The sequence below is a fragment of the Diadema setosum genome, chromosome 18 (assembly GCF_964275005.1).
Source record: "Diadema setosum chromosome 18, eeDiaSeto1, whole genome shotgun sequence".
Classification (NCBI taxonomy): domain Eukaryota; kingdom Metazoa; phylum Echinodermata; class Echinoidea; order Diadematoida; family Diadematidae; genus Diadema; species Diadema setosum.
Window position 1 is genome coordinate 775,915 of NC_092702.1, and position 23,028 is coordinate 798,942.

The following is a 23,028-nucleotide window of genomic DNA, read 5'->3' on the forward strand; positions in this document are numbered from 1 at the left end:
GTCGCAGTCTGATCGGGAGTATGTTTGGTGAAAACATACTGTTGTACACCCCTCTGCTGCGATGGTATCTCAGTCATGGTTTGGTGGTTACGAAAATCTATCAGTTTGTCGAGTTTGAATCCAAGGCGTGTTTTAGAGATTTTGGTGAGAAAGTGTCTGACGCACGGCGAGCTGGAGACCTAGATCCTTCAAAGAAAATCATCGCGGATACGATGAAATTGATCGGAAACTCATCGTATGGCAAGACAATTACAAACAAACTGAAGCATCGAAACGTCAAAATCTGCGATGAAAACAAAGCTGAGAGGTACATTAACAACATTCTTTATCGAGACTTGAATCCGATAGGGGAAGACTGTTACGAAGTCGACTTAGCAAAACAGAAAATAAAACTAGATCTTCCCGTGCAAATTGGCCACGCTGTGTACCAGTTGGCAAAACTACGCATGCTCCAATTCTATTATGACTTTCTTCTAAAATATATTGACCCATCGGACTTCCAGCTGTGTGAGATGGATACCGATTCAGCTTATATGGCTATTTCTGGCGACTCCATAGACAACATTGTCAAACCACACATGCGACAGGAATATGAAGCTGACAAATGCAATTGGTTCCCGAGAAACGACACACCAGAAGTAGCCAGGCATGATAAGCGTACTCCTGGGTTATTCAAAGTTGAGTGGGAGGGTGATGGAATCGTGGCACTTTGTAGTAAGACCTACTACTGCTTCGGTGCAACTGATAAATTCAGCTGCAAGGGAGTCAGTAAGAAACAGAATGTTATTACCAAAGATGTGTACCTGGAGGTTCTGAGATCTAGAACAGCATCTGGTGGTGTGAATACCGGTTTTCGTGTCGTTGACAATGGTATCTCCACCTACTCCCAGGCCAGAAATTCCTTCTCCTATTTCTACCCGAAACGAAAGGTGCTCGAAGATAATGTTTCTACGACCTACCTGGATATCTAAGTGTGTCGGAAAGATAGTTATAACTTTCACGAATCAAACTGCGTGGAGTTAAGTGTGTCATGCCTAATACATATTATACATGGGATTAATAAATGATCAACGTGACCAAGTTATCCTCAACCACTGTCCATCTTCTTAGTACTACTTTCTGTGAACAAAGGAAATAATTTGACAGTGGGAGTTATTTAAGATGATAAGCGCGCGATATCCATTCATTTTCCTCATGATTTCATCCGTGAATTACTTGTCATATAATTATTATGATTTTCATTTTTTTTAATGTACATACATGTAAATAAATATGTGAAGAATGACACCTTACGGTATGTCATTCATTATACAAACTTTGCTTATTGCAGGTATCAAAATCCTGCAAGAAAATTGAACGAAGCAAAGTAAATCAATACAGTCTATAACGACTTCTGTCAAGACTGAGAATTTATGTTGCATATGTGATTATAAAATCGTTATTGATGTGATCATATCTGATTCACTGAGGATATGTGAAGGTTACTAACGATATAACCAAACATATCCAATGAGTTATTTCTATCAAAGTCCGACCAAGGAGGTACAAGCAACCACCTCCCTGACTGATTGAAAATCAAATCTAGTATACATATACGTGCACCACATTTCCGAACGAGTTGTAAGCTCTAACCTGTTTTCTTCCAATATTTATGGTTATTTATACAAGTATATTTGTCGCATTTTATGTCAATGCCTGAAAGTTGAATTAAGTACAAACAGAGAAACAAACAAATAAACTTTGTGTGAATTTCGTCATTTCGAGGGTGTCGTCCACATGATCATGCTGCTGTCGTGGTGGGGGTGTTTGTGTGTGTGCTTGAACTGTAACGGTAAAGCGTTGAAGAAAGTCGAAGTAGAAAGTGAACGCGACAAATAGATGTGGGAGAGTTCCAGAGTACACTAAACGTGACAGAATGTCGGTAAAACAGCGGCTATCACAAAGTGTGTGTAGTTGGGAGAAACGAGGATTGGTATCGTGAATACCATGCATACATTTATATGTACAGATAGTTCATACAATCATTTCTCGTATACACAAACCATGAAATTAGCGTGATAACCCGAGTGTGACTGACAAGATTTTCTTGCTCCATGCGTTGAGTCAATGTATATTATTGAACAAATCAGGTCGCCATCTTGTACTAACGACACACTGGCGTTACAACGATAATGTCACTTCCAACATGAACTTGATTAATCTGGGTAACTCAACGCTTCTTCTGTCGTTGGTTTCTTTTTTCTGAACATCAATATCGTGACACTTTTTAATGATGTCATGCGATATTCCAATACATTATCAGTTTTTTTTTTATCTTGCGTCATACAGTTATATAAATATACTATATATTCAATATACTACTAGTATATATTCATACAGTACATTACTGGAATCGCAGGTTTCTGTGGATGGAGGATATATATATATATATATATATATATATATATATATTATATATATATAGATATATATATATATATATATATATATATATATATATATTCTTAATGGACATAACATGAACTTAATTATGATAGAAAAGAACAAAGCAATTATGTAACTGTTGTCTAAGAAGACAAAACCTGACATTTAATTTGTTTTTCACAAGGAAATGTCTATTCGAAATCACGCATGTTGCCTTCTGCACCTCAAATACACGACTCAACATTAATGACGGGGGTCGGTTGTTACGTCATGCGAGCATGGTTTTTCACACAGTTACGAAGTAATATCAAAGTTTGAGAGGTATAAAAACTACTCAACTGTAATGTGACGTTTTCTGATCGCCTTGTTAGGACTGATGAAGCTAATGACATCCCCTTTCATCGTTGTTTCTGTCTTTGTGGGGAAAATTCTTGTCACTGGGCAATATACATCGAAAACAATACCATGTTTACAGTGTACAATAGGGGCGCACGCTCGCGTATGACAAAAAGAAAACACACCATAGAACCACCCTATTTAACGCAGAACTTGATCTACCGCTATAGAAGATTATCTTCAGAGGAAATGTTGAAGAAGTAGGCTTTAATACGTGACAAGTATAGTTAGCTGATGTGTAGGTGTTAATGTTCACCAACGCCATCCGCAAAATCCGTTTTCACAGAAGTTGTGAATCCCTTATGGAATGATCTTTCTGCCATGAAACCATGGACATCAAACGCAGCACGACCTGTGCACTTGAACATGAATTCAAATTGTGTAATCATGATCAATCTAAAGACGCAACAGCAGGTACAACTGGGAATATGAGTATAGCGGTTACTATCAATAGCAATCTTGATTTAGGTAACTATAATATGCGAGATATACAGTCACTGGAGATATAATACCAACAGAGTACAGTCGTACGTAACGCTCAAGTTGTAGACAATCACAGAGAATTGGTGGCTGCTTGTGTAGACCTGCGTGCCTCAACAGAGTTTAAAGGGACTGTACAGTACTGGTCGAGGTGGGGGTTCAGGTTTGTAACATTCCTAAGTGACATAATGACAAACCTCTCATGAAATAGGAAAGAGCATGTAATTTGAGAGCTAAATCTTAGCACGTGAAAAACAACAATGGGGGATGGGGATTAAAGCGCATTTTACTATTTGCAAATTAAGAGCGCATAATTGCTCTAAGCGAAAAAAAACGCATCATGCGACAATAGCAATCTCATCACAGAAATAAAGAGCCCACACTAGGACCAATATTTTCGTTGAATGACACATCGTTTGGTACCTGTGGGAGTTTTGCTGTCGATATGGAAGTGTTTTTTACTATCGCGTCAAATTATCATACGGCCAATAAACAACAACAACAAAAAAAAATAACGTGCAATAAACGGAAGAAAGCAGAATAATTCCCTCATTCATTTGGCAAAAACTAAAACGATATAACGTCATAATAACAACGAAGCAACAGAGATCACATTACCGGCCAAGACTCCTAAGAAGCAACATGTAATTCTATGTAGAGCCCTGAGATAAAGCAATATTCATAACCCATATTTCCAAGACTAAAACTACCCACATGTTTATATTGGAAAAGAGAGATATTCCCCTTTTAACTCATTCAGTTAGCGAACCTAGCACGGGCAAAATAGACATAATAATAATTATGTACATCTGCAACCAACTAACACGAAGGTAGCACAAAATGGCAACAATGCACCTAATCACACTGCTCTTGTCGATGAAAATATCGGCAACCATCCACTGCATAGACAATGCAGAAGGGGGCTTACTGATTATGTAGAGTTCTACGAGTCTGCTACATATTTTTGGCTTTTTCTCTTCATTTTGTTCTCTATGGAATCTTGTATTGATTAATTTCCACGACTGATCCTCAAAATTTCCTCCTCCTATTGTTGTCTATGAGGCTTATCCGTCATGCTCCGCGATTAGAACCTCTATAAACAATATCGAACAACTACAACAATTGATTATTGCACCATCGATGATGGTATTGCGCAATCGACATCTTGATGACGTCATGGATCCTGCCATAGACTCGCGTGTTAACTGCAGGACTGATGACGTCACGATCCTGAATCCTGCCATAGACTCCCGTGTTAACGGCAGGATTTAAGGTGTCTACCGGTACATGATCATACTACTGGCATGCTGCCGTTCGTTTTGAAACGCCTTTGTACAATGAGCTCTTGAATTGTGTAATGTCGGTATATTTGCAAATGTTTCATCGTGTAACAATGCTGCATTTGGCGATTAAATTCATGTAAATGTTACAAAATCCTTGAGCATGACTGATTGCGTTTTTGTTCTGTTTGTTCCTCACAATTACTTTCTGCTGCATATCGCAGGGTTAGGTAAATCCTGTTTGTCAATTACGTGTATACTATTCCTTCTCAAGATGTACATGAATCATACCTCATAGTCAACATTCTGGCATACTAACACTTAAATATGCAAACGCCTTCTGTGTTCATCAGGAGAGCACGAATTGTTATTCAAGAAAACTCAGTGAAAAAAAAAATGACTTTCAAGAGGTTTTCTTATTTGCCCGATTTTCTTGTGAGTCACAAAATGCAATCACTGACATGACTGACGTTAAACTGCCTAAAAGCGTTTCAGTCACTCTCTGATTTATTAGAATGGGGAAGGAAGAAACACACACTGCATTTCAGACACTTTCTACAAGGCATTCATTCAGTAGGGGCACTTTGAGATTATGTTGTCTGTACCTACTACTTTTTCATGTTAATGTTTCTGTTTAAAGGCATTATTTAATGGTAGATGATGAAACACAACCCTAGCTTTAGTGCTTCAAAATAGCTCTGGAATATTAGTTAAGGATAGAAACAACTAATGTAAATATTTGAATCAGTATAATCAATGTCCAGTATTGTTAAATATACAAAATGTCAACAATATTTATGATGAAAATGTTTCTGGACCAAAGCCATTTGCAGTTATATGGTTTAGTAAGAAAATAGTGATATTCCTTATATCTTAGGCTTTATTGCTAAAGTTGTACAGGGTAGGTTGTTTTGTGATACGATTGAAGTACACATAATATGCATCAAATGTGATATTTAGAACATTTATAAATCACTGCACTCAGTGAAAATATACCTTTAAAATTTGTACATGGTGTGGTCGAAAATATTTTATTTTTCCTTGTAGGAGAAATGAGGATATCTCGATGTTAGCTCTGAGCTACTTGTGACACTCTCGGAAAAGACAGCTGAGGAGGGAGGATAGGGGGTGATAAGGCTACCATGAAAACTACTCTGATCTGGTACTCGACTCGAGTTGTCGAATTTTATTCAGTTCAGAAGCACAGTTCTAAAAGGCATAATATATCAGATACTGAATCGAACACTTGATGAAGTACATCACCATCGGGCCTGGCTCTCACACTAAGCTTGTCACACACCACCGGGTCTGGGATACATACGCGCTTGTCAAACACCACCGGGTCTGCCACTGATGAGAGAGGGTGGCGGATGAGGAGGCTACCACGACAACTACTCTGGTCTGGTACTCAACTATAGTTGTCGAGATTTACACAGTATAAAACAGCTTGCAAAAGCTATCTCGCTTCAGAAACGAGCCTATTAAAGACGTGCGCAGTATTAAATTGGTATGAGATACTGAATCGAACCCTGACGGACATCAGGAAAAAATCCTTTCTAGCTTAAGGGAAAATGTGCCAAAGGCCTATACGGCAAGCATATCAAATTATTAACACAATTCAAGGGAATCATCATCTTGTTTTGCCGAGAGGTAAATATTCATTCTGAATCATGACCTTATATACTCGACCAAAAGTTGAAAACTAAATTGTCTACGGCAGAGCAGCCGTGGACAATTTGAGAGCTCAGACAACTACTGTCCTAGGCAGAGCAAGCGAACAAGTTTAGATGTTAAACACATCCTCTTACTAAGCTAGTTCCGTCTCGTCAATCTTCTTCGAGCAGACGACTTGGATAGAATTCGGTTCCAAGTGACAACAATACTGTTCCAGCTATATATCACTAATCAAAATCGGAAAAAAAGATGGACTCTGGCTTCGGAAAACAAGAATGCTATGGAAGCATACTTAATCATATCCACAATTCCAGTCAACCAACGTTTGATAAACTGTCAATTTCCTACGCTACCGAAAAACAATCATCCATACTAAATACTGAACTTAACTCAACTCGACCAAAAGTTGAAAGAATTGTTTACGGCACAGCAGTCGCACAAATGGCAGGAAACACAAACTGTAAGAGATTCCATACTCTTGTCAAAGACAATCTGTTTCACACAGACATCCGAGGTGTTTTACGGTTTAATACAAAAGACAGCACTACGAACGGAAGAATGGACGCTGGCTTCGGAGAAAAAAAAATCCTACAAAAGAATAATTATCACCAAACATTCATACTGAATTGTATCAAAAGTCGTCTAGGTCAGAGCGGCCGTACAAACCCACGCACAAATGACAATGAACAAACACCACTGTAGAAGAAGTCGAAATCCCCACACAGACGGTGAAAAGAAAACTCCATGTATACAGGACTGGATGTCGCCCTGGCAGTTGTTGCTGTTCTGGACTCCTTTGTCTACTCGCAATGGTGATTCGGTGTACTTGACAAGCCGTACGAGGGCGTGACACTGGAGGATTGCGGTGTGCCCAGAACTGCCATACACGAAACTTTTCGCGTTGGCCGCGCAGTCTCACAATTAGAGTCATCAGAAAATTTCCGCCCTGTCTTCGTTTGTCGCAATTGGCCAAATATCGCACCAAGAAAACAAAAAAGGACGGAGACCAGATTACTGTTGCTGATGTTAAGTTTGGGATTGCCCCACTTTACTATTCGCGGAAGCAGATCTCGATTTGAAGTGGGACATGGACTCGGCAGCCTTCAGCCGCTCTAAATGTAATACAAACAGAAATTTATAGCTCACTCTCGGCTAGATATCGCAGCAGTACCTTTTGACTGATTTTAGCTCTTCTTTAACATGTACACTATTTGTCTCATTTGAAATAGGTCATATACGCTTGAGTCAAAAAAACAAGCTATACATAGGGCCTACATGATCGAACCTGACTACGATTTGGGAAAACTTTGACCCAGTATACAATAATGTTAAACTATTTCAACGTGAATTATGTTTCAAATCAGTATATTGTCATTAACCATTAAAAAGAATTATCTCAGTAACTTAACTACTTCATAAATAAAAATCAACTCCAAATTTGATTGAAATTGTTGTATTAATTGAAATAGCAGTTTCTGAATGAAACCGGGGAATGCTGCCGTTGGTTTTGAAACGCCTTTGTACATTGAGCTCTTGAATTGTGTAATGTCGGTATATTTGCAAATGTTTTATCGTGTAACAATGCTGCATTTGACGATTAAATTCATGTAAATGTTACAAAAACCTTGAGCATTACTGATTGCGTTTTTGTTCTGTTTGTTCCTCACAATTACTTTCTGCTGCATATCGCAGGGTTAGGTAAATCCTGTTTGTCAATTACGTGTATACTATTCCTACTCAAGATGTACATGAATCATACCTCATAGTCAACATTCTGGCATACTAACACTTAAATATGTAAACGCCTTCTGTGTTCATCAGGAGAGCACGAATTGTTATTCAAGAAAACTCAGTGAAAAAAAATCACGTTCAAGAGGTTTTCTTATTGGCCCGATTTTCTTGTGAGTCACAAGTTGCAATCACTGACATGACTGACGTTAAACTGCCTAAAAGCGTTTCAGTCACTCTCTGATTTATTAAAATGAGGAAGGAAGAATCACACAATGCATTTCAGACACTTTCTACAAGGCATTCATTCAGTAGGGGCACTTTGAGATTATGTTGTCTGTACCTACTACTTTTTCATGTTAATGTTTCTGTTTAAAGGCATTATTTAATGGTAGATGATGAAACACAACCCTAGCTTTAGTGCTTCAAAATAGCTCTTGAATATTAGTTAGGGATGGAAACAACTAATGTAAGTATTTGAATCAGTATAATCAATGTCCAGTTTTGTTAAATGTACAACATGTAAACAATATTTGTGATAAAAGTGTTTCTGGACCAAAACCATCTGCGGTTATGGTATAGTGAGAAAATTATGATATTTCCTTATATCTTAGGCCTTATTTCAAGAATTTTACAGTTTAGGTTGTTTTGTGATACGATTGAAGTACACATATGCATCAAATGTGATATTTCGAACATCTTTTAAATCACTGCATTCAGTGAAAATGTACCTTTAAAATTTGTACACGGTGTCTTCGAAATATTTCATTTTCCCTTGTGGAAGAAATTAGGATATCTCGATGTTAGCTCTGAGCTACTTGTGACACTCTCGGAAAAGACAGCTGAGGAGGGAGGATAGGGGGTGATAAGGCTACCATGAAAACTACTCTGATCTGGTACTCGACTCGAGTTGTCGAAATTTATTCAGTTCAGAAGCACAGTTCTAAAAGGCATAATATATCAGATACTGAATCGAACACTTGATGAAGTACATCACCATCGGGCCTGGTTCACACACTAAGCTTGTCAAACACCACCGGGTCTGGGATACATACGCGCTTGTCAAACACCACCGGGTCTGCCACTGATGAGAGAGGGTGGCGGATGAGAAGGCTACCACGACAACTACTCTGGTCTGGTAGTCAACTATAGTTGTCGAGATTTATACAGTATAAAACAGCTTGCAAAAGCTATCTCGCTTCAGAAACGAGCCTATTAAAGACGTGCGCAGTATTAAATTGGTATGAGATACTGAATCGAACCCTGACGGACATCAGAAAAAATCAATTCTAGCTTCGTGGAAAATGTGCCAAAGGCCTATACGGCAAGCATATCTAATTATTAACACAATTCAAGGGAATCATCATCCTGTTTTGCCGAGAGGTAAATATTCATTCTGAATCATGACCTTATATACTCGACCAAAAGTTGAAAACTAAATTGTCTACGGCAGAGCAGCCGTGGACAATTTGAGAGCTCAGACAACTACTGTCCTAGGCAGAGCAAGCGAACAAGTTTAGATGTTAAACACATTCTCTTACTAAGCTAGTTCCGTCTCGTCAATCTTCTTCGAGAAGACGACTTGAATAGAATTCGGTTCCAAGTGACAACAATACTGTTCCAGCTATATATCACTAATCAAAATCGGAAAAAAAGATGGACTCTGGCTTCGGAAAACAAGAATGCTATGGAAGCATACCTAATCATATCCACAATTCCAGTCAACCAACGTTTGATAAACTGTCAATTTCCTACGCTACCGAAAAACAATCATCCATACTAAATACTGAACTTAACTCAACTCGACCAAAAGTTGAAAGAATTGTTTACGGCACAGCAGTCGCACAAATGGCAGGAAACGCAAACTGTAAGAGATTCCATACTCTTGTCAAAGACAATCTGTTTCACACAGACGACCGAGGTGTTTTACGGTTTAATACAAAAGACAGCACTAAGAACGGAAGAATGGACGCTGGCTTCGGAGAAAAAAAAAATCCTACAAAAGAATAATTATCACCAAACATTCATACTGAATTGTATCAAAAGTCGTCTAGGTCAGAGCGGCCGTACAAACCCACGCACAAATGACAATGAACAAACACCACTGTAGAAGAAGTCGAAATCCCCACACAGACGGTGAAAAGAAAACTCCATGTATACAGGACTGGATGTCGCCCTGGCAGTTGTTGCTGTTCTGGACTCTTTTTCAACTCGCAATGGTGATTCGGTGTACTTGACAAGCCGTACGAGGGCGTGACACTGGAGGATTGCGGTGTGCCCAGAACTGCCATACACGAAACTTTTCGCGTTGGCCGCGCAGTCTCACAATTAGCGTCATCAGAAAATTTTCCGCCCTGTCTTCGTTTGTCGCAATTGGCCAAATATCGCACCAAGAAAATAAAAAAGGACGGAGACCAGATTACTGTTGGTGATGTTAAGTTTGGGATTGCCCCACTTTACTATTCACGGAAGCAGATCTCGATTTGAAGTGGGACGTGGACTCGGCAGCCTTCAGCCGCTCTAAATGTAATACAAACAGAAATTTATAGCTCACTCTCGGCTAGATATCGCAGCAGTACCTTTTGACTGCTTTTCGGCTCTTCTTTAACATGTACACTATTTGTCTCATTTGAAATAGGTCATATACGCTTGAGTCAAGAAAACAAGCTATACATAGGGCCTACATGATCGAACCTGACTACGATTTGGGAAAACTTTGACCCAGGATATGCAATAATGTTAAACTATTTCAACGTGAATTATATTTCAAATGAGTATGTTGTCATTAACCATTAAAAAGAATTATCTCAGTAACTTCCTTACTTCATGAATAGAAATCAACTCCAAATTTGATTGAAATTGTTGTATTAATTGAATTAACAGTTTCTGAATGAAACCGGGGGCATGTTGCCGTTGGTTTTGAAACGCCTTTGTACAATGAGCTCTTGAATTGTGTAATGTCGGTATATTTGCAAATGTTTCATCGTGTAACAATGCTGCATTTGGCGATTAAATTCATGTAAATGTTACAAAAACCTTGAGCATTACTGATTGCGTTTTTGTTCTGTTTGTTCCTCACAATTACTTTCTGCTGCATATCGCAGGGTTAGGTAAATCCTGTTTTGTCAATTACGTGTATACTATTCCTACTCAAGATGTACATGAATCATACCTCATAGTCAACATTCTGGCATACTAACACTTAAATATGCAAACGCCTTCTGTGTTCATCAGGAGAGCACGAATTGTTATTCAAGAAAACTCAGTGAAAAAAAAAATCACGTTCAAGAGGTTTTCTTATTGGCCCGATTTTCTTGTGAGTCACGAAATGCAATCACTGACATGACTGACGTTAAACTGCCTAAAAGCGTTTTAGTCACTCTCTGATTTATTAGAATGGGGAAGGAAGAAACACACACTGCATTTCAGACACTTTCTACAAGGCATTCATTCAGTAGGGGCACTTTGAGATTATGTTGTCTGTACCTACTACTTTTTCATGTTAATGTTTCTGTTTAAAGGCATTATTTAATGGTAGATGATGAAACACAACCCTAGCTTTAGTGCTTCAAAATAGCTCTGGAATATTAGTTAAGGATAGAAACAACTAATGTAAATATTTGAATCAGTATAATCAATGTCCAGTATTGTTAAATATACAAAATGTCAACAATATTTATGATGAAAATGTTTCTGGACCAAAGCCATCTGCAGTTATATGGTTTAGTGAGAAAATAGTGATATTCCTTATATCTTAGGCTTTATTGCTAAAGTTGTACAGGGTAGGTTGTTTTGTGATACGATTGAAGTACACATAATATGCATCAAATGTGATATTTAGAACATTTATAAATCACTGCACTCAGTGAAAATATACCTTTAAAATTTGTACATGGTGTGGTCGAAAATATTTCATTTTTCCTTGTAGGAGAAATGAGGATATCTCGATGTTAGCTCTGAGCTACTTGTGACACTCTCGGAAAAGACAGCCGAGGAGGGAGGATAGGGGGCGATAAGGCTACCATGAAAACTACTCTGATCTGGTACTCGACTCGAGTTGTCGAATTTTATTCAGTTCAGAAGCACAGTTCTAAAAGGCATAATATATCAGATACTGAATCGAACACTTGATGAAGTACATCACCATCGGGCCTGGCTCTCACACTAAGCTTGTCACACACCACCGGGTCTGGGATACATACGCGCTTGTCAAACACCACCGGGTCTGCCACTGATGAGAGAGGGTGGCGGATGAGGAGGCTACCACGACAACTACTCTGGTCTGGTACTCAACTATAGTTGTCGAGATTTACACAGTATAAAACAGCTTGCAAAAGCTATCTCGCTTCAGAAACGAGCCTATTAAAGACGTGCGCAGTATTAAATTGATATGAGATACTGAATCGAACCCTGACGGACATCAGGAAAAAATCCTTTCTAGCTTAAGGGAAAATGTGCCAAAGGCCTATACGGCAAGCATATCAAATTATTAACACAATTCAAGGGAATCATCATCTTGTTTTGCCGAGAGGTAAATATTCATTCTGAATCATGACCTTATATACTCGACCAAAAGTTGAAAACTAAATTGTCTACGGCAGAGCAGCCGTGGACAATTTGAGAGCTCAGACAACTACTGTCCTAGGCAGAGCAAGCGAACAAGTTTAGATGTTAAACACATCCTCTTACTAAGCTAGTTCCGTCTTGTCAATCTTCTTCGAGCAGACGACTTGGATAGAATTCGGTTCCAAGTGACAACAATACTGTTCCAGCTATATATCACTAATCAAGATCGGAAAAAAAAGATGGACTCTGGCTTCGGAAAACAAGAATGCTATGGAAGCATACTTAATCATATCCACAATTCCAGTCAACCAACGTTTGATAAACTGTAAATTTCCTACGCTACCGAAAAACAATCATCCATACTAAATACTGAACTTAACTCAACTCGACCAAAAGTTGAAAGAATTGTTTACGGCACAGCAGTCGCACAAATGGCAGGAAACGCAAACTGTAGGAGATTCCATACTCTTGTCAAAGACAATCTGTTTCACACAGACAACCGAGGTGTTTTACGGTTTAATACAAAAGACAGCACTAAGAACGGAAGAATGGACGCTGGCTTCGGAGAAAAAAAAATCCTACAAAAGAATAATTATCACCAAACATTCATACTGAATTGTATCAAAAGTCGTCTAGGTCAGAGCGGCCGTACAAACCCACGCACAAATGACAATGAACAAACACCACTGTAGAAGAAGTCGAAATCCCCACACAGACGGTGAAAAGAAAACTCCATGTATACAGGACTGGATGTCGCCCTGGCAGTCGTTGCTGTTCTGGACTCTTTTTCAACTCGCAATGGTGATTCGGTGTACTTGACAAGCCGTACGAGGGCGTGACACTGGAGGATTGCGGTGTGCCCAGAACTGCCATACACGAAACTTTTCGCGTTGGCCGCGCAGTCTCACAATTAGCGTCATCAGAAAATTTCCGCCCTGTCTTCGTTTGTCGCAATTGGCCAAATATCGCACCAAGAAAACAAAAAAGGACGGAGACCAGATTACTGTTGGTGATGTTAAGTTTGGGATTGCCCCACTTTACTATTCACGGAAGCAGATCTCGATTTGAAGTGGGACATGGACTCGGCAGCCTTCAGCCGCTCTAAATGTAATACAAACAGAAATTTATAGCTCACTCTCGGCTAGATATCGCAGCAGTACCTTTTGACTGCTTTTCGGCTCTTCTTTAATATGTACACTATTTGTCTCATTTGAAATAGGTCATATACGCTTGAGTCAAGAAAACAAGCTATACATAGGGCCTACATGATCGAACCTGACTACGATTTGGGAAAACTTTGACCCAGTATGCAATAATGTTAAACTATTTCAACGTGAATTATATTTCAAATGAGTATGTTGTCATTAACCATTAAAAAGAATTATCTCAGTAACTTCCTTACTTCATGAATAGAAATCAACTCCAAATTTGATTGAAATTGTTGTATTAATTGAATTAACAGTTTCTGAATGAAACCGGGGGCATGAGTAGTATGATCATGTACCGGTAGACACCTTAAATCCTGTCGTTAACACGGGAGTCTATGGCAGGATTCAGGATCGTGACGTCATCAGTCCTGCAGTTAACACGCGAGTCTATGGCAGGATCCATGACGTCATCAAGATGTCGATTGCGCAATACCATCATCGATGGTGCAATAAACGTTTTTGTTCGATATTGTTTATAGAGGTTCTAATCGCGGAGCATGACGGATAAGCCTCATAGACAACAATAGGAGGAGGAAATTTTGAGGATCAGTCGTGGAAATTAATCAATACAAGATTCCATAGAGAACAAAATGAAGAGAAAAAGCAAAAAATATGTAGCAGACTCGTAGAACTCTACATAATCAGTAAGCCCCCCCCCCCCCTTCTGAATTGTCTATGCAGTGGGTGGTTAATTATTATTATGTCTATTTTGCCCGTGCTAGGTTCGCTAACTGAATGAGTTAAAAGGGGAATATCTCTCTTTTCCAATATAAACATGTGGGTAGTTTTAGTCTTGGAAATATGGGTTATGAATATTGCTTTATCTTAGGGCTCTACATAGAATTACATGTTGCTTCTTAGGAGTCTTGGCCGGTAATGTGATCTCTGTTGCTGCGTTGTTATTATGACGTTATATCGTTTTAGTTTTTGCCAAATGAATGAGGGAATTATTCTGCTTTCTTCCGTTTATTGCACGTTATTTTTTTTTTTTGTTTATTGGCCGTTTGATAATTTGACGCGATAGTAAAAAACACTTCCATATCGACAGCAAAACTCCCACAGGTACCAAACGATGCGTCATTCAACGAAAATATTGGTCCTAGTGTGGGCTCTTTATTTCTCTGATAAGATTCCTATTGTCGCATGATGCGTTTTTTTCGCTTAGAGCAATTATGCGCTCTTAATTTGAAATAGTAAAATGCGCTTTAATCCCCATCCCCCATTGTTGTTTTTCACGTGCTAAGATTTAGCTCTCAAATTACATGCTCTTTCCTATTTAATGAGAGGTTTGTCATTATGTCACTTAGGAATGTTACAAACATGAACCCCCACCTCGACCAGTACTGTACAGTCCCTTTAAACTCTGTTGAGGCACGCAGGTCTACACAAGCAGCCACCAATTCTCTGTGATTGTCTACAACTTGAGCGTTACGTACGACTGTACTCTGTTGGTATTATATCTCCAGTGACTGTATATCTCGCATATTATAGTTAACTAAATCAAGATTGCTATTGATAGTAACCGCTATACTCATATTCCCAGTTGTACCTGCTGTTGCGTCTTTAGATTGATCATGATTACACAATTTGAATTCATGTTCAAGTGCACAGGTCGTGCTGCGTTTGATGTCCATGGTTTCATGGCAGAAAGATCATTCCATAAGGGATTCACAACTTCTGTGAAAACGGATTTTGCGGATGGCGTTGGTGAACATTAACACCTACACATCAGCTAACTATACTTGTCACGTATTAAAGCCTACTTCTTCAACATTTCCTCTGAAGATAATCTTCTATAGCGGTAGATCAAGTTCTGCGTTAAATAGGGTGGTTCTATGGTGTGTTTTCTTTTTGTCATACGCGAGCGTGCGCCCCTATTGTACACTGTAAACATGGTATTGTTTTCGATGTATATTGCCCAGTGACAAGAATTTTCCCCACAAAGACAGAAACAACGATGAAAGGGGATGTCATTAGCTTCATCAGTCCTAACAAGGCGATCAGAAAACGTCACATTACAGTTGAGTAGTTTTTATACCTCTCAAACTTTGATATTACTTCGTAACTGTGTGAAAAACCTTGCTCGCATGACGTAACAACCGACCCCCGTCATTAATGTTGAGTCGTGTTTTTGAGGTGCAGAAGGCAACATGCGTGATTTCGAATAGACATTTCCTTGTGAAAAACAAATTAAATCTCAGGTTTTGTTTTCTTAGACAACAGTTACATAATTGCTTTGTTCTTTTCTATCATAATAAATTCATGTTATGTCCATTAAGAAATATATATACATATATATATATATATATATATATATATATATATATATATGATATATATATATATCCTCCATCCACAGAAACCTGCGATTCCAGTAATGTACTGTATGAATATATACTAGTAGTATATTGAATATATAGTATATTTATATAACTGTATGACGCAAGATAAAAAAAAATGATAATGTATTGGAATATCGCATGACATCATTAAAAAGTGTCACGATATTGATGTTCAGAAAAAAGAAACCAACGACAGAAGAAGCGTTGAGTTACCCAGATTAATCAAGTTCATGTTGGAAGTGATATTATCGTTGTAACGCCAGTGTGTCGTTAGTACAAGATGGCGACCTGATTTGTTCAATAATATACATTGACTCAACGCATGGAGCAAGAAAATCTTGTCAGTCACACTCAGGTTATCACGCTAGTTTCATGGTTTGCGTATGATTGTAAATGTTACCAATCCGTGAAGGGGATTGTTATACAGGTATGTTTAATACACCAACTATACTGCTGATGAAGAAAAAAGTCTCCAACTGCACAGTCACCAAGAAGACAATAGACACTCGATCGTAATTTGAGTTAAATTATGTAGTGGGACTGGATTTTGTTTGTTTGTTGTTTTTTAATCATCAATCGCACTTCATTTTTTATTTGTTCGTTTTATCACGTGACCGTCTGACACTTGTCTGTCGTTGAATATTCAAGCTATGTGCGCGAAAATCACACAACCTATAGCTGTCAGATATCATTCTTCGTAAGGTCATTCGATTTTTTGCTTTATCACGTGACCGTTGACACCCACCGTCCTTCGTTGAATATGCTGTATAGGTATTGACCTACAACTGTACACAGGAGATTGGCGAGTACACGTACAAAAAATCAATCTCGATTGTTTTTCTTACAGTACGGTGTCAGTTCTATACATGGTGGAATATCATTAATTAACTCATTCTACTATCTGAAATACAAACAGGTACTTTGTATAAGTTCCTCTTAGACTTTCGGCATATTCGTAACCCTTTGGTTTTCTACTCTTCGAGACGCGGGTCATGTCGGGTCAGGTTGAGACGATGTGAGTCATCTTCCTTGGCCCTCAGTGGACTGCGCAATCGCTCATAGATCTCTCTGCCCCGCCATCAATCGATAAATCCGCACAAGACTTACAATCATTGCTCAAAAGACAGAAGATTTGGCATAACCACGCTCGACTGACTACATCTCCCGTGCAACACACACTTTGCGTGTTTAACCGACATTCTACCACGTTTACTCTGGAGGTCTCCCTCATCTCTTTGTCTCTCTTGCTTTCCTCTTCCACTCAGCCCACACAAAAAAGGAAGTCAATACATTATTACTATGTAATAACTGTTAAAACAGAGTACGGGTACTGACAACATATCACCAAGCATTGCTAGCAAGGAGACATGACAGAAAGAGACTATATACAATGTACTTGATTCATAGGCCTATCGATATGTCATTCAATGTTGCCCGATAGGACCTATTTGGCACGTGAAAATGTGGGGTGTAACCAACTTTCAGGTTTCATAACGGATCATTTTACATTTTCTTTATACACAGTAAATATATTCCCTCACCCTGATTATTCGCGAGCTACACGTCTTTCGTCTACGAATTCTTCTATATTGGTGGATCTCTATAAGCAACCAGCCTGATAAAATGGTGATCCCGAACTATTTGTGATTTTTAGATGCTTGAAGGCTTAGTTCAAAGACAATGAATAGAAACCATCAGGTATAATTATATCCGTCCGTTAGATCATCCCGCAAAGTAAAACTAACCACCCTCTGAAAAGTAATCGCCACTTTTTTGCTTCACGACAGAATCTTCGAAGTAGGTCATGCTATGTATTATGTTGAAATAATTGCTGGTAGATGTCAACCCTTGGTATAGTACACGGGTGGATGCGAGAGTCATCACTAAAGGCTGATCTGTATACAGTGCTGTCTGTGTAGCATTCCTCCAACAAATCAATACCATCTACACTAATCCCTGCATTCGAATTCCCCGCTTGTGTGTTCGCTCTTCGCGACGTTCTATTGTATCAATTTGCTTTGCATCGATCTCTTTAGGAGCCCTTGTGCTTACAGTTTGGTAGCTCCATGGTTACGGGTCTTCACTCTCTCACCCAACCCCTTCACCGGAACGGGGGACAGTTTACTCTCTCTTCTTGTCCGGACAAGTTTTGACAGGTAGTCCGTGATAGAACTCTCTTGGTAGCACTGAGTGAAGGAGATGCATAAATAGGAGTGGGGCTTCTTCGTCATTTTACTTTCAACCACTACACGCTGATACTATATATGTCGAACACCAAGACGTTTATACTGGTAAGTCACATACGTTCGGGAATTTTTACATGCATTCTAACTTGCCTATCATGTACTGTGCTATAATTTTCAACGCTATTACGGCTGCACTCAATCACAGGTCTGGTGGTTGTATGGGCGTAGCTAGATCCTGGTTGTCACGTGCCTAACATAACAGGTGACATGTATACTGATGTGCGCATACTTTCTCACCTTCGGGAGAAACATTTTATGGAATGCTAGAATTTAGTTATCGTTGTGTATGTACGTTTGTTAAGTGGATTAGGAGGCAACACCTCTGCATAATCATATCATTCAACAGAACAAAGTATACTGGAAACCCGGAAATCTCTTTGTCTCATCAAAGTACATGTAGGCCTACATGAAGTAGCATAGAACACAAAATGGAACGTACGTAGAGTATGGTTCATTATGAAAGAGATGTAAATAAGACTGTTAAAAATACGAACGAGCACTAATAGATGGACGAAAATTTTATAAACAATTTGAGTACAGTTCGATGTTGTAGGGTGGGTTACCTTAATGGGTAGCTATATCTCCCCTGTTGTGTTACTGTTTTAACTTTATGTCAGTTTAAAAGTGCATCGTATGGTACGAGTACAACATTCGGACCTGATAGATATGAGCAGTCATTTCGACGATTGTTTTTGGATTTTTTTTTTGTTTTGTCATCCGAAATACAAGGTTTGATAAAAATGTGTACGTCATTTTTCTTAACATGACCAAAGTGACACCTTGCAAAACACTGCAGAGATTTGATGATTTTGATGACGAAAACAAAGTAAATGCTTTGTTTCTAGTTATTGCTTGTTACATGTTGTTCTGACTGTGATGTTTTAGTAACTGTGAGAGGTGCGTGGTCGCCACAATTACTTGATTACACGCTGATATTTGGAGAAGGTATTGTCAGTGATTCTATGAATATTATATCATGGTGTACCACGCATGAGTACATATCACATACCCCGAAATATCGATTACCAACGAGTCTTGTGACGACACGACTTATCCACCATTTCGTTATGTATCGCTTATGATATCACATTTTTTTTTCTCGTTAATAACAGCGGTGGATTTAAGTACGTGGTAGATCCTGATCGGAGCTCATTTGCTGATCAACCGTCGTCCCGTGAACATCGACACAACGAACTCCCCTTCAGTGGCACTTGACGAAGGGTCTATGGTACATCTCTCTTCTCGTAGAAAGCGTACTATTGCGTGGTGACAGCTTGTCTTGGATGTTTGTTGTTGCCATGGAGACTATGAAAACAATGAAATTTCGTTCATAGTTAACGGCGGTGGATTTAAATACGAGGTAGAACTTGATCGGAGCTCATTTGCTGATCAACCGTCATGCCGTGAACATCGACACAACGAACTCTCCTTCAGTGGCACTTGGCGAATCGTCTACAGCACATCCCCCTTCTCGTAGAAAGCGTATTGCTTGGCGACGGTTTGTCTTGGATGTTTGTTGTTGCCATGGAGACTATGAAAACAATGAAATTTCGTTCATAGTTAACGGCGGTGGATTTAAATACGAGGTAGAACTTGATCGGAGCTCATTTGCTGATCAACCGTCGTCCCGTGAACATCAACACAACGAAGTCTTCTTCAGTGGTTCTTCATTTGACCGACGCTCTATACTGTACATTCCCCTAGCTCCCTGTAGAAAGTTTATCAGCGGTAACAGTACATCTTGGATTTCTTCTGTTACCATGGAAAGTATGGAGCCAATGGAGCTGGACACAACGTTTGATTGTGATGTGTGTGAAGCTGTATTCACCACAAAATCAAATATGTTACGTCATAAACGTATGTTCCACGGTCAACGGATATTGTACGTGTGCAACACTTGTGGGACCACTTTCACTCGGATGGATAACCTGAGACATCACGAGAAGAAGATGCATGCCATAACTACTCGAGGAGAGGATGAACAAAGATTCGACTGCTCCCATTGTAAAGCGAGATTCGTGACGAAAAAGCATTTAAACGAACACATCAAGAGGATGCATCGTTCTTCGGATACATACTGTTGCCACATTTGCGGACAAGTGTTCGACCGGAAGAAGCCCTTTATGAGACACATCAAACATCATCGAGTAAACATATCAACATCGACAAAATGTGTCAAGAGAGACGATCCCCTCGAAGAGGGTAAGTACTGGAAATGTGTTATCATTCATGTTAGTTATGAAGGAAAGGAAAAATAATAGGGTAAAGCAATGAAATCATCCGATATATGTACTTTCAGAAACCGAATCGATTGCGTGATTGTGCTATATGTAAGGTGACAGTGAATGAATATAAGAATATCAGTGGTAATACTGAAAATGATAATGACAGATGATATGGTACTCTTGATAATGTCATGAGACGAACAATTTCGTAATTTTTCACCCTGATGATGTCCTCATGCTGCACTAACTATGATACCCTTTCCGTAAAATTAAAAAGAAGAAATATATATCAGCGCCATTTAGGGACTGTAAGAGTGGTCTGTATGTACGTATACATCGTGCGAATTGTACATTGGTTTTATGTGCATTGCCATGCGCATATTATTCTCTTGTTATATCGATATAACAAGAGAATAACATAACAAGAGGACAATATGTAATAATTGTAATAGTATAATTATGATAATATAATGATAAATTCAATTCAATTCAATTTGATATAGGTTTATTGACAAAAAGAACATGCAGCTCAATAGCTGAACTTGTTCATTTTACAATTAAAATACATATACGACATTGTAATATATATATATATATATATATATATATATATATACAAATGTAGTTGAAATAGGGTATCAAAATGGATACTGAGTGAATATAACGGAAACACTGTTCAGGACCTGTACAAACAGACGAAACCTTCATATTTCAACCCGGTCTCAAATCCTTGACCTTGGGCCCCAGACCCAGAGATTACCAAGAAAGTCATCGACAAAAAAGTACATGCATTAAAAAAATGTATAAAAAATATATACATATAAATATATTAAAAATATATAAAAATATGATATATAACAAGAGGACAATATTATGTTATTGTTCTTTCCATATGTATTTTTCAAGTAGTAGTATAATAAGTATGTTTAAGTTAAATTTGTTACTTTACTGCTTTTTGTTTTGCATATAGTATACACAGAGTATGCAATGATTTTGTTTAGCCTATCTAATATTATTGAATGTCAATTATTACGCCACTTTTTATCTCTGGAAACATGTTTTGAGGGAACATTTTAATTATTTATTTTCGATTGTTTTGAAATTGTATACATGTACAGATATTTGAAAGGTCTAATATAATTGTATGATGATAATATTCGTATTATTAATTTCATTATTATTTGTTTTTTGGTATATCTTATTGATTAGGGAATTGCTTAGGGAGTGTTGGACCCTGCGAACTTCCCCAACATATCGATCCAGACGGATGTCTTGGAAGAATCTACAAGGAGCACTGGTGCCACATCAAAGACAGACAGTCTGTTGGAAGAGTCTACCGCTGGTACAATTTTCATCTGCCTGCTCTGAACAATGACGTGCTGAGAGAGAAAGCCGTGGCAGTGTTCAACCTTCAATCTACAGCATTCAAAATCAACGCATCCTATGGATTTGTTTTATTCAATAATGAAACGAACGAATGTAGGCATTATTATGCCAGTAGAAACACAAAATTGTTTGACGCACCTTTCCTCGTTAGAGATACAACCTCGTTTCGGAAATTCACGGATGTTTTCTTGGGTGAAGATGCATTGGAATATGCGCGTTCCCTTCGCCCAGATTCTAAATGGGTGGTTCAGCATATCACCAATGTAACGTTTTACATCTCGCGCCTTACAGATCATCCTATTGGAAAGAGCGTAGATCTCCCCTCGTATATAAGTCAGAACAAAGCCATCGTTTCACTGTCAAAAAATCAAAACAGTGGGCATTCCTACGACGATAACTTGTGTCTTTTTAGATGTATCGCACTGGCAAAAGGTTGTGATAGTAAGTCACTAGAAAAGATGAGCAAGGCATTGTTCGTCCGGTATTGTCAAGATACTCCAGTGCAGGAATTTAAGGGGGTCAAATTGAGCGAGCTCCATAAGATCGAGGAATTATTTCAGGTCAATGTCGTTGTTTATGAATTACACCCTGTACATCCCACTGAAGAATGTGATGAGGATGATGGAGAAATAGATCAGGTCACGGCGACGCTTGTTCGACGTAGTATGGACAAATATGACAATACCATGTTTGTTAATCTCTATGGCAACCATTTCAGCTATATCACAGATATTGAGCGCTACTGTCAGAGTTACCAGTGTCGAAAATGTAGCAAACTGTGGAAAACAAGGAGAAGTTTGCTCCGCCACGAAACAACTTGCAATGCTTCGGGAACTTCGTTCAGCTTTCCCAAAGGTATGTCTACGTTTCACAATCCTCCAACCATCTGGGAGGAATTGGCGGATGAGAGAATCGACGCCGATGAAAGTCGGAGATTCTTCCCTTTCTTCGCGACATTCGATATGGAATGTTATCTTGAAAGAGTGGAGAGCAAACCAGACATACCGACGGGTAAACTCCAATACACCAGCAGGCATATCCCCATGAGCGTAAGTGTAAATTCAAACGTGCCC

The 23,028-nt window shown here is 38.7% G+C and overlaps 1 protein-coding gene across 1 annotated transcript; it reads left to right on the forward strand.

Annotated features, from left to right (window-relative positions):
- Window positions 1–212: 212 nt before the first annotated feature.
- On the forward strand, window positions 213–971 carry LOC140241582 (uncharacterized). The gene has a single exon (XM_072321316.1). It carries the CDS (start codon window positions 213–215, stop codon window positions 969–971), a length of 759 nt encoding a protein of 252 aa, XP_072177417.1.
- Window positions 972–23,028: the final 22,057 nt, after the last annotated feature.

Excerpts from the sequence above, each read along its gene's own strand:
- LOC140241582 (XM_072321316.1), top strand. The coding sequence starts at position 213 with ATGAAATTGATCGGAAACTCATCGTATGGCAAGACAATTACAAACAAA.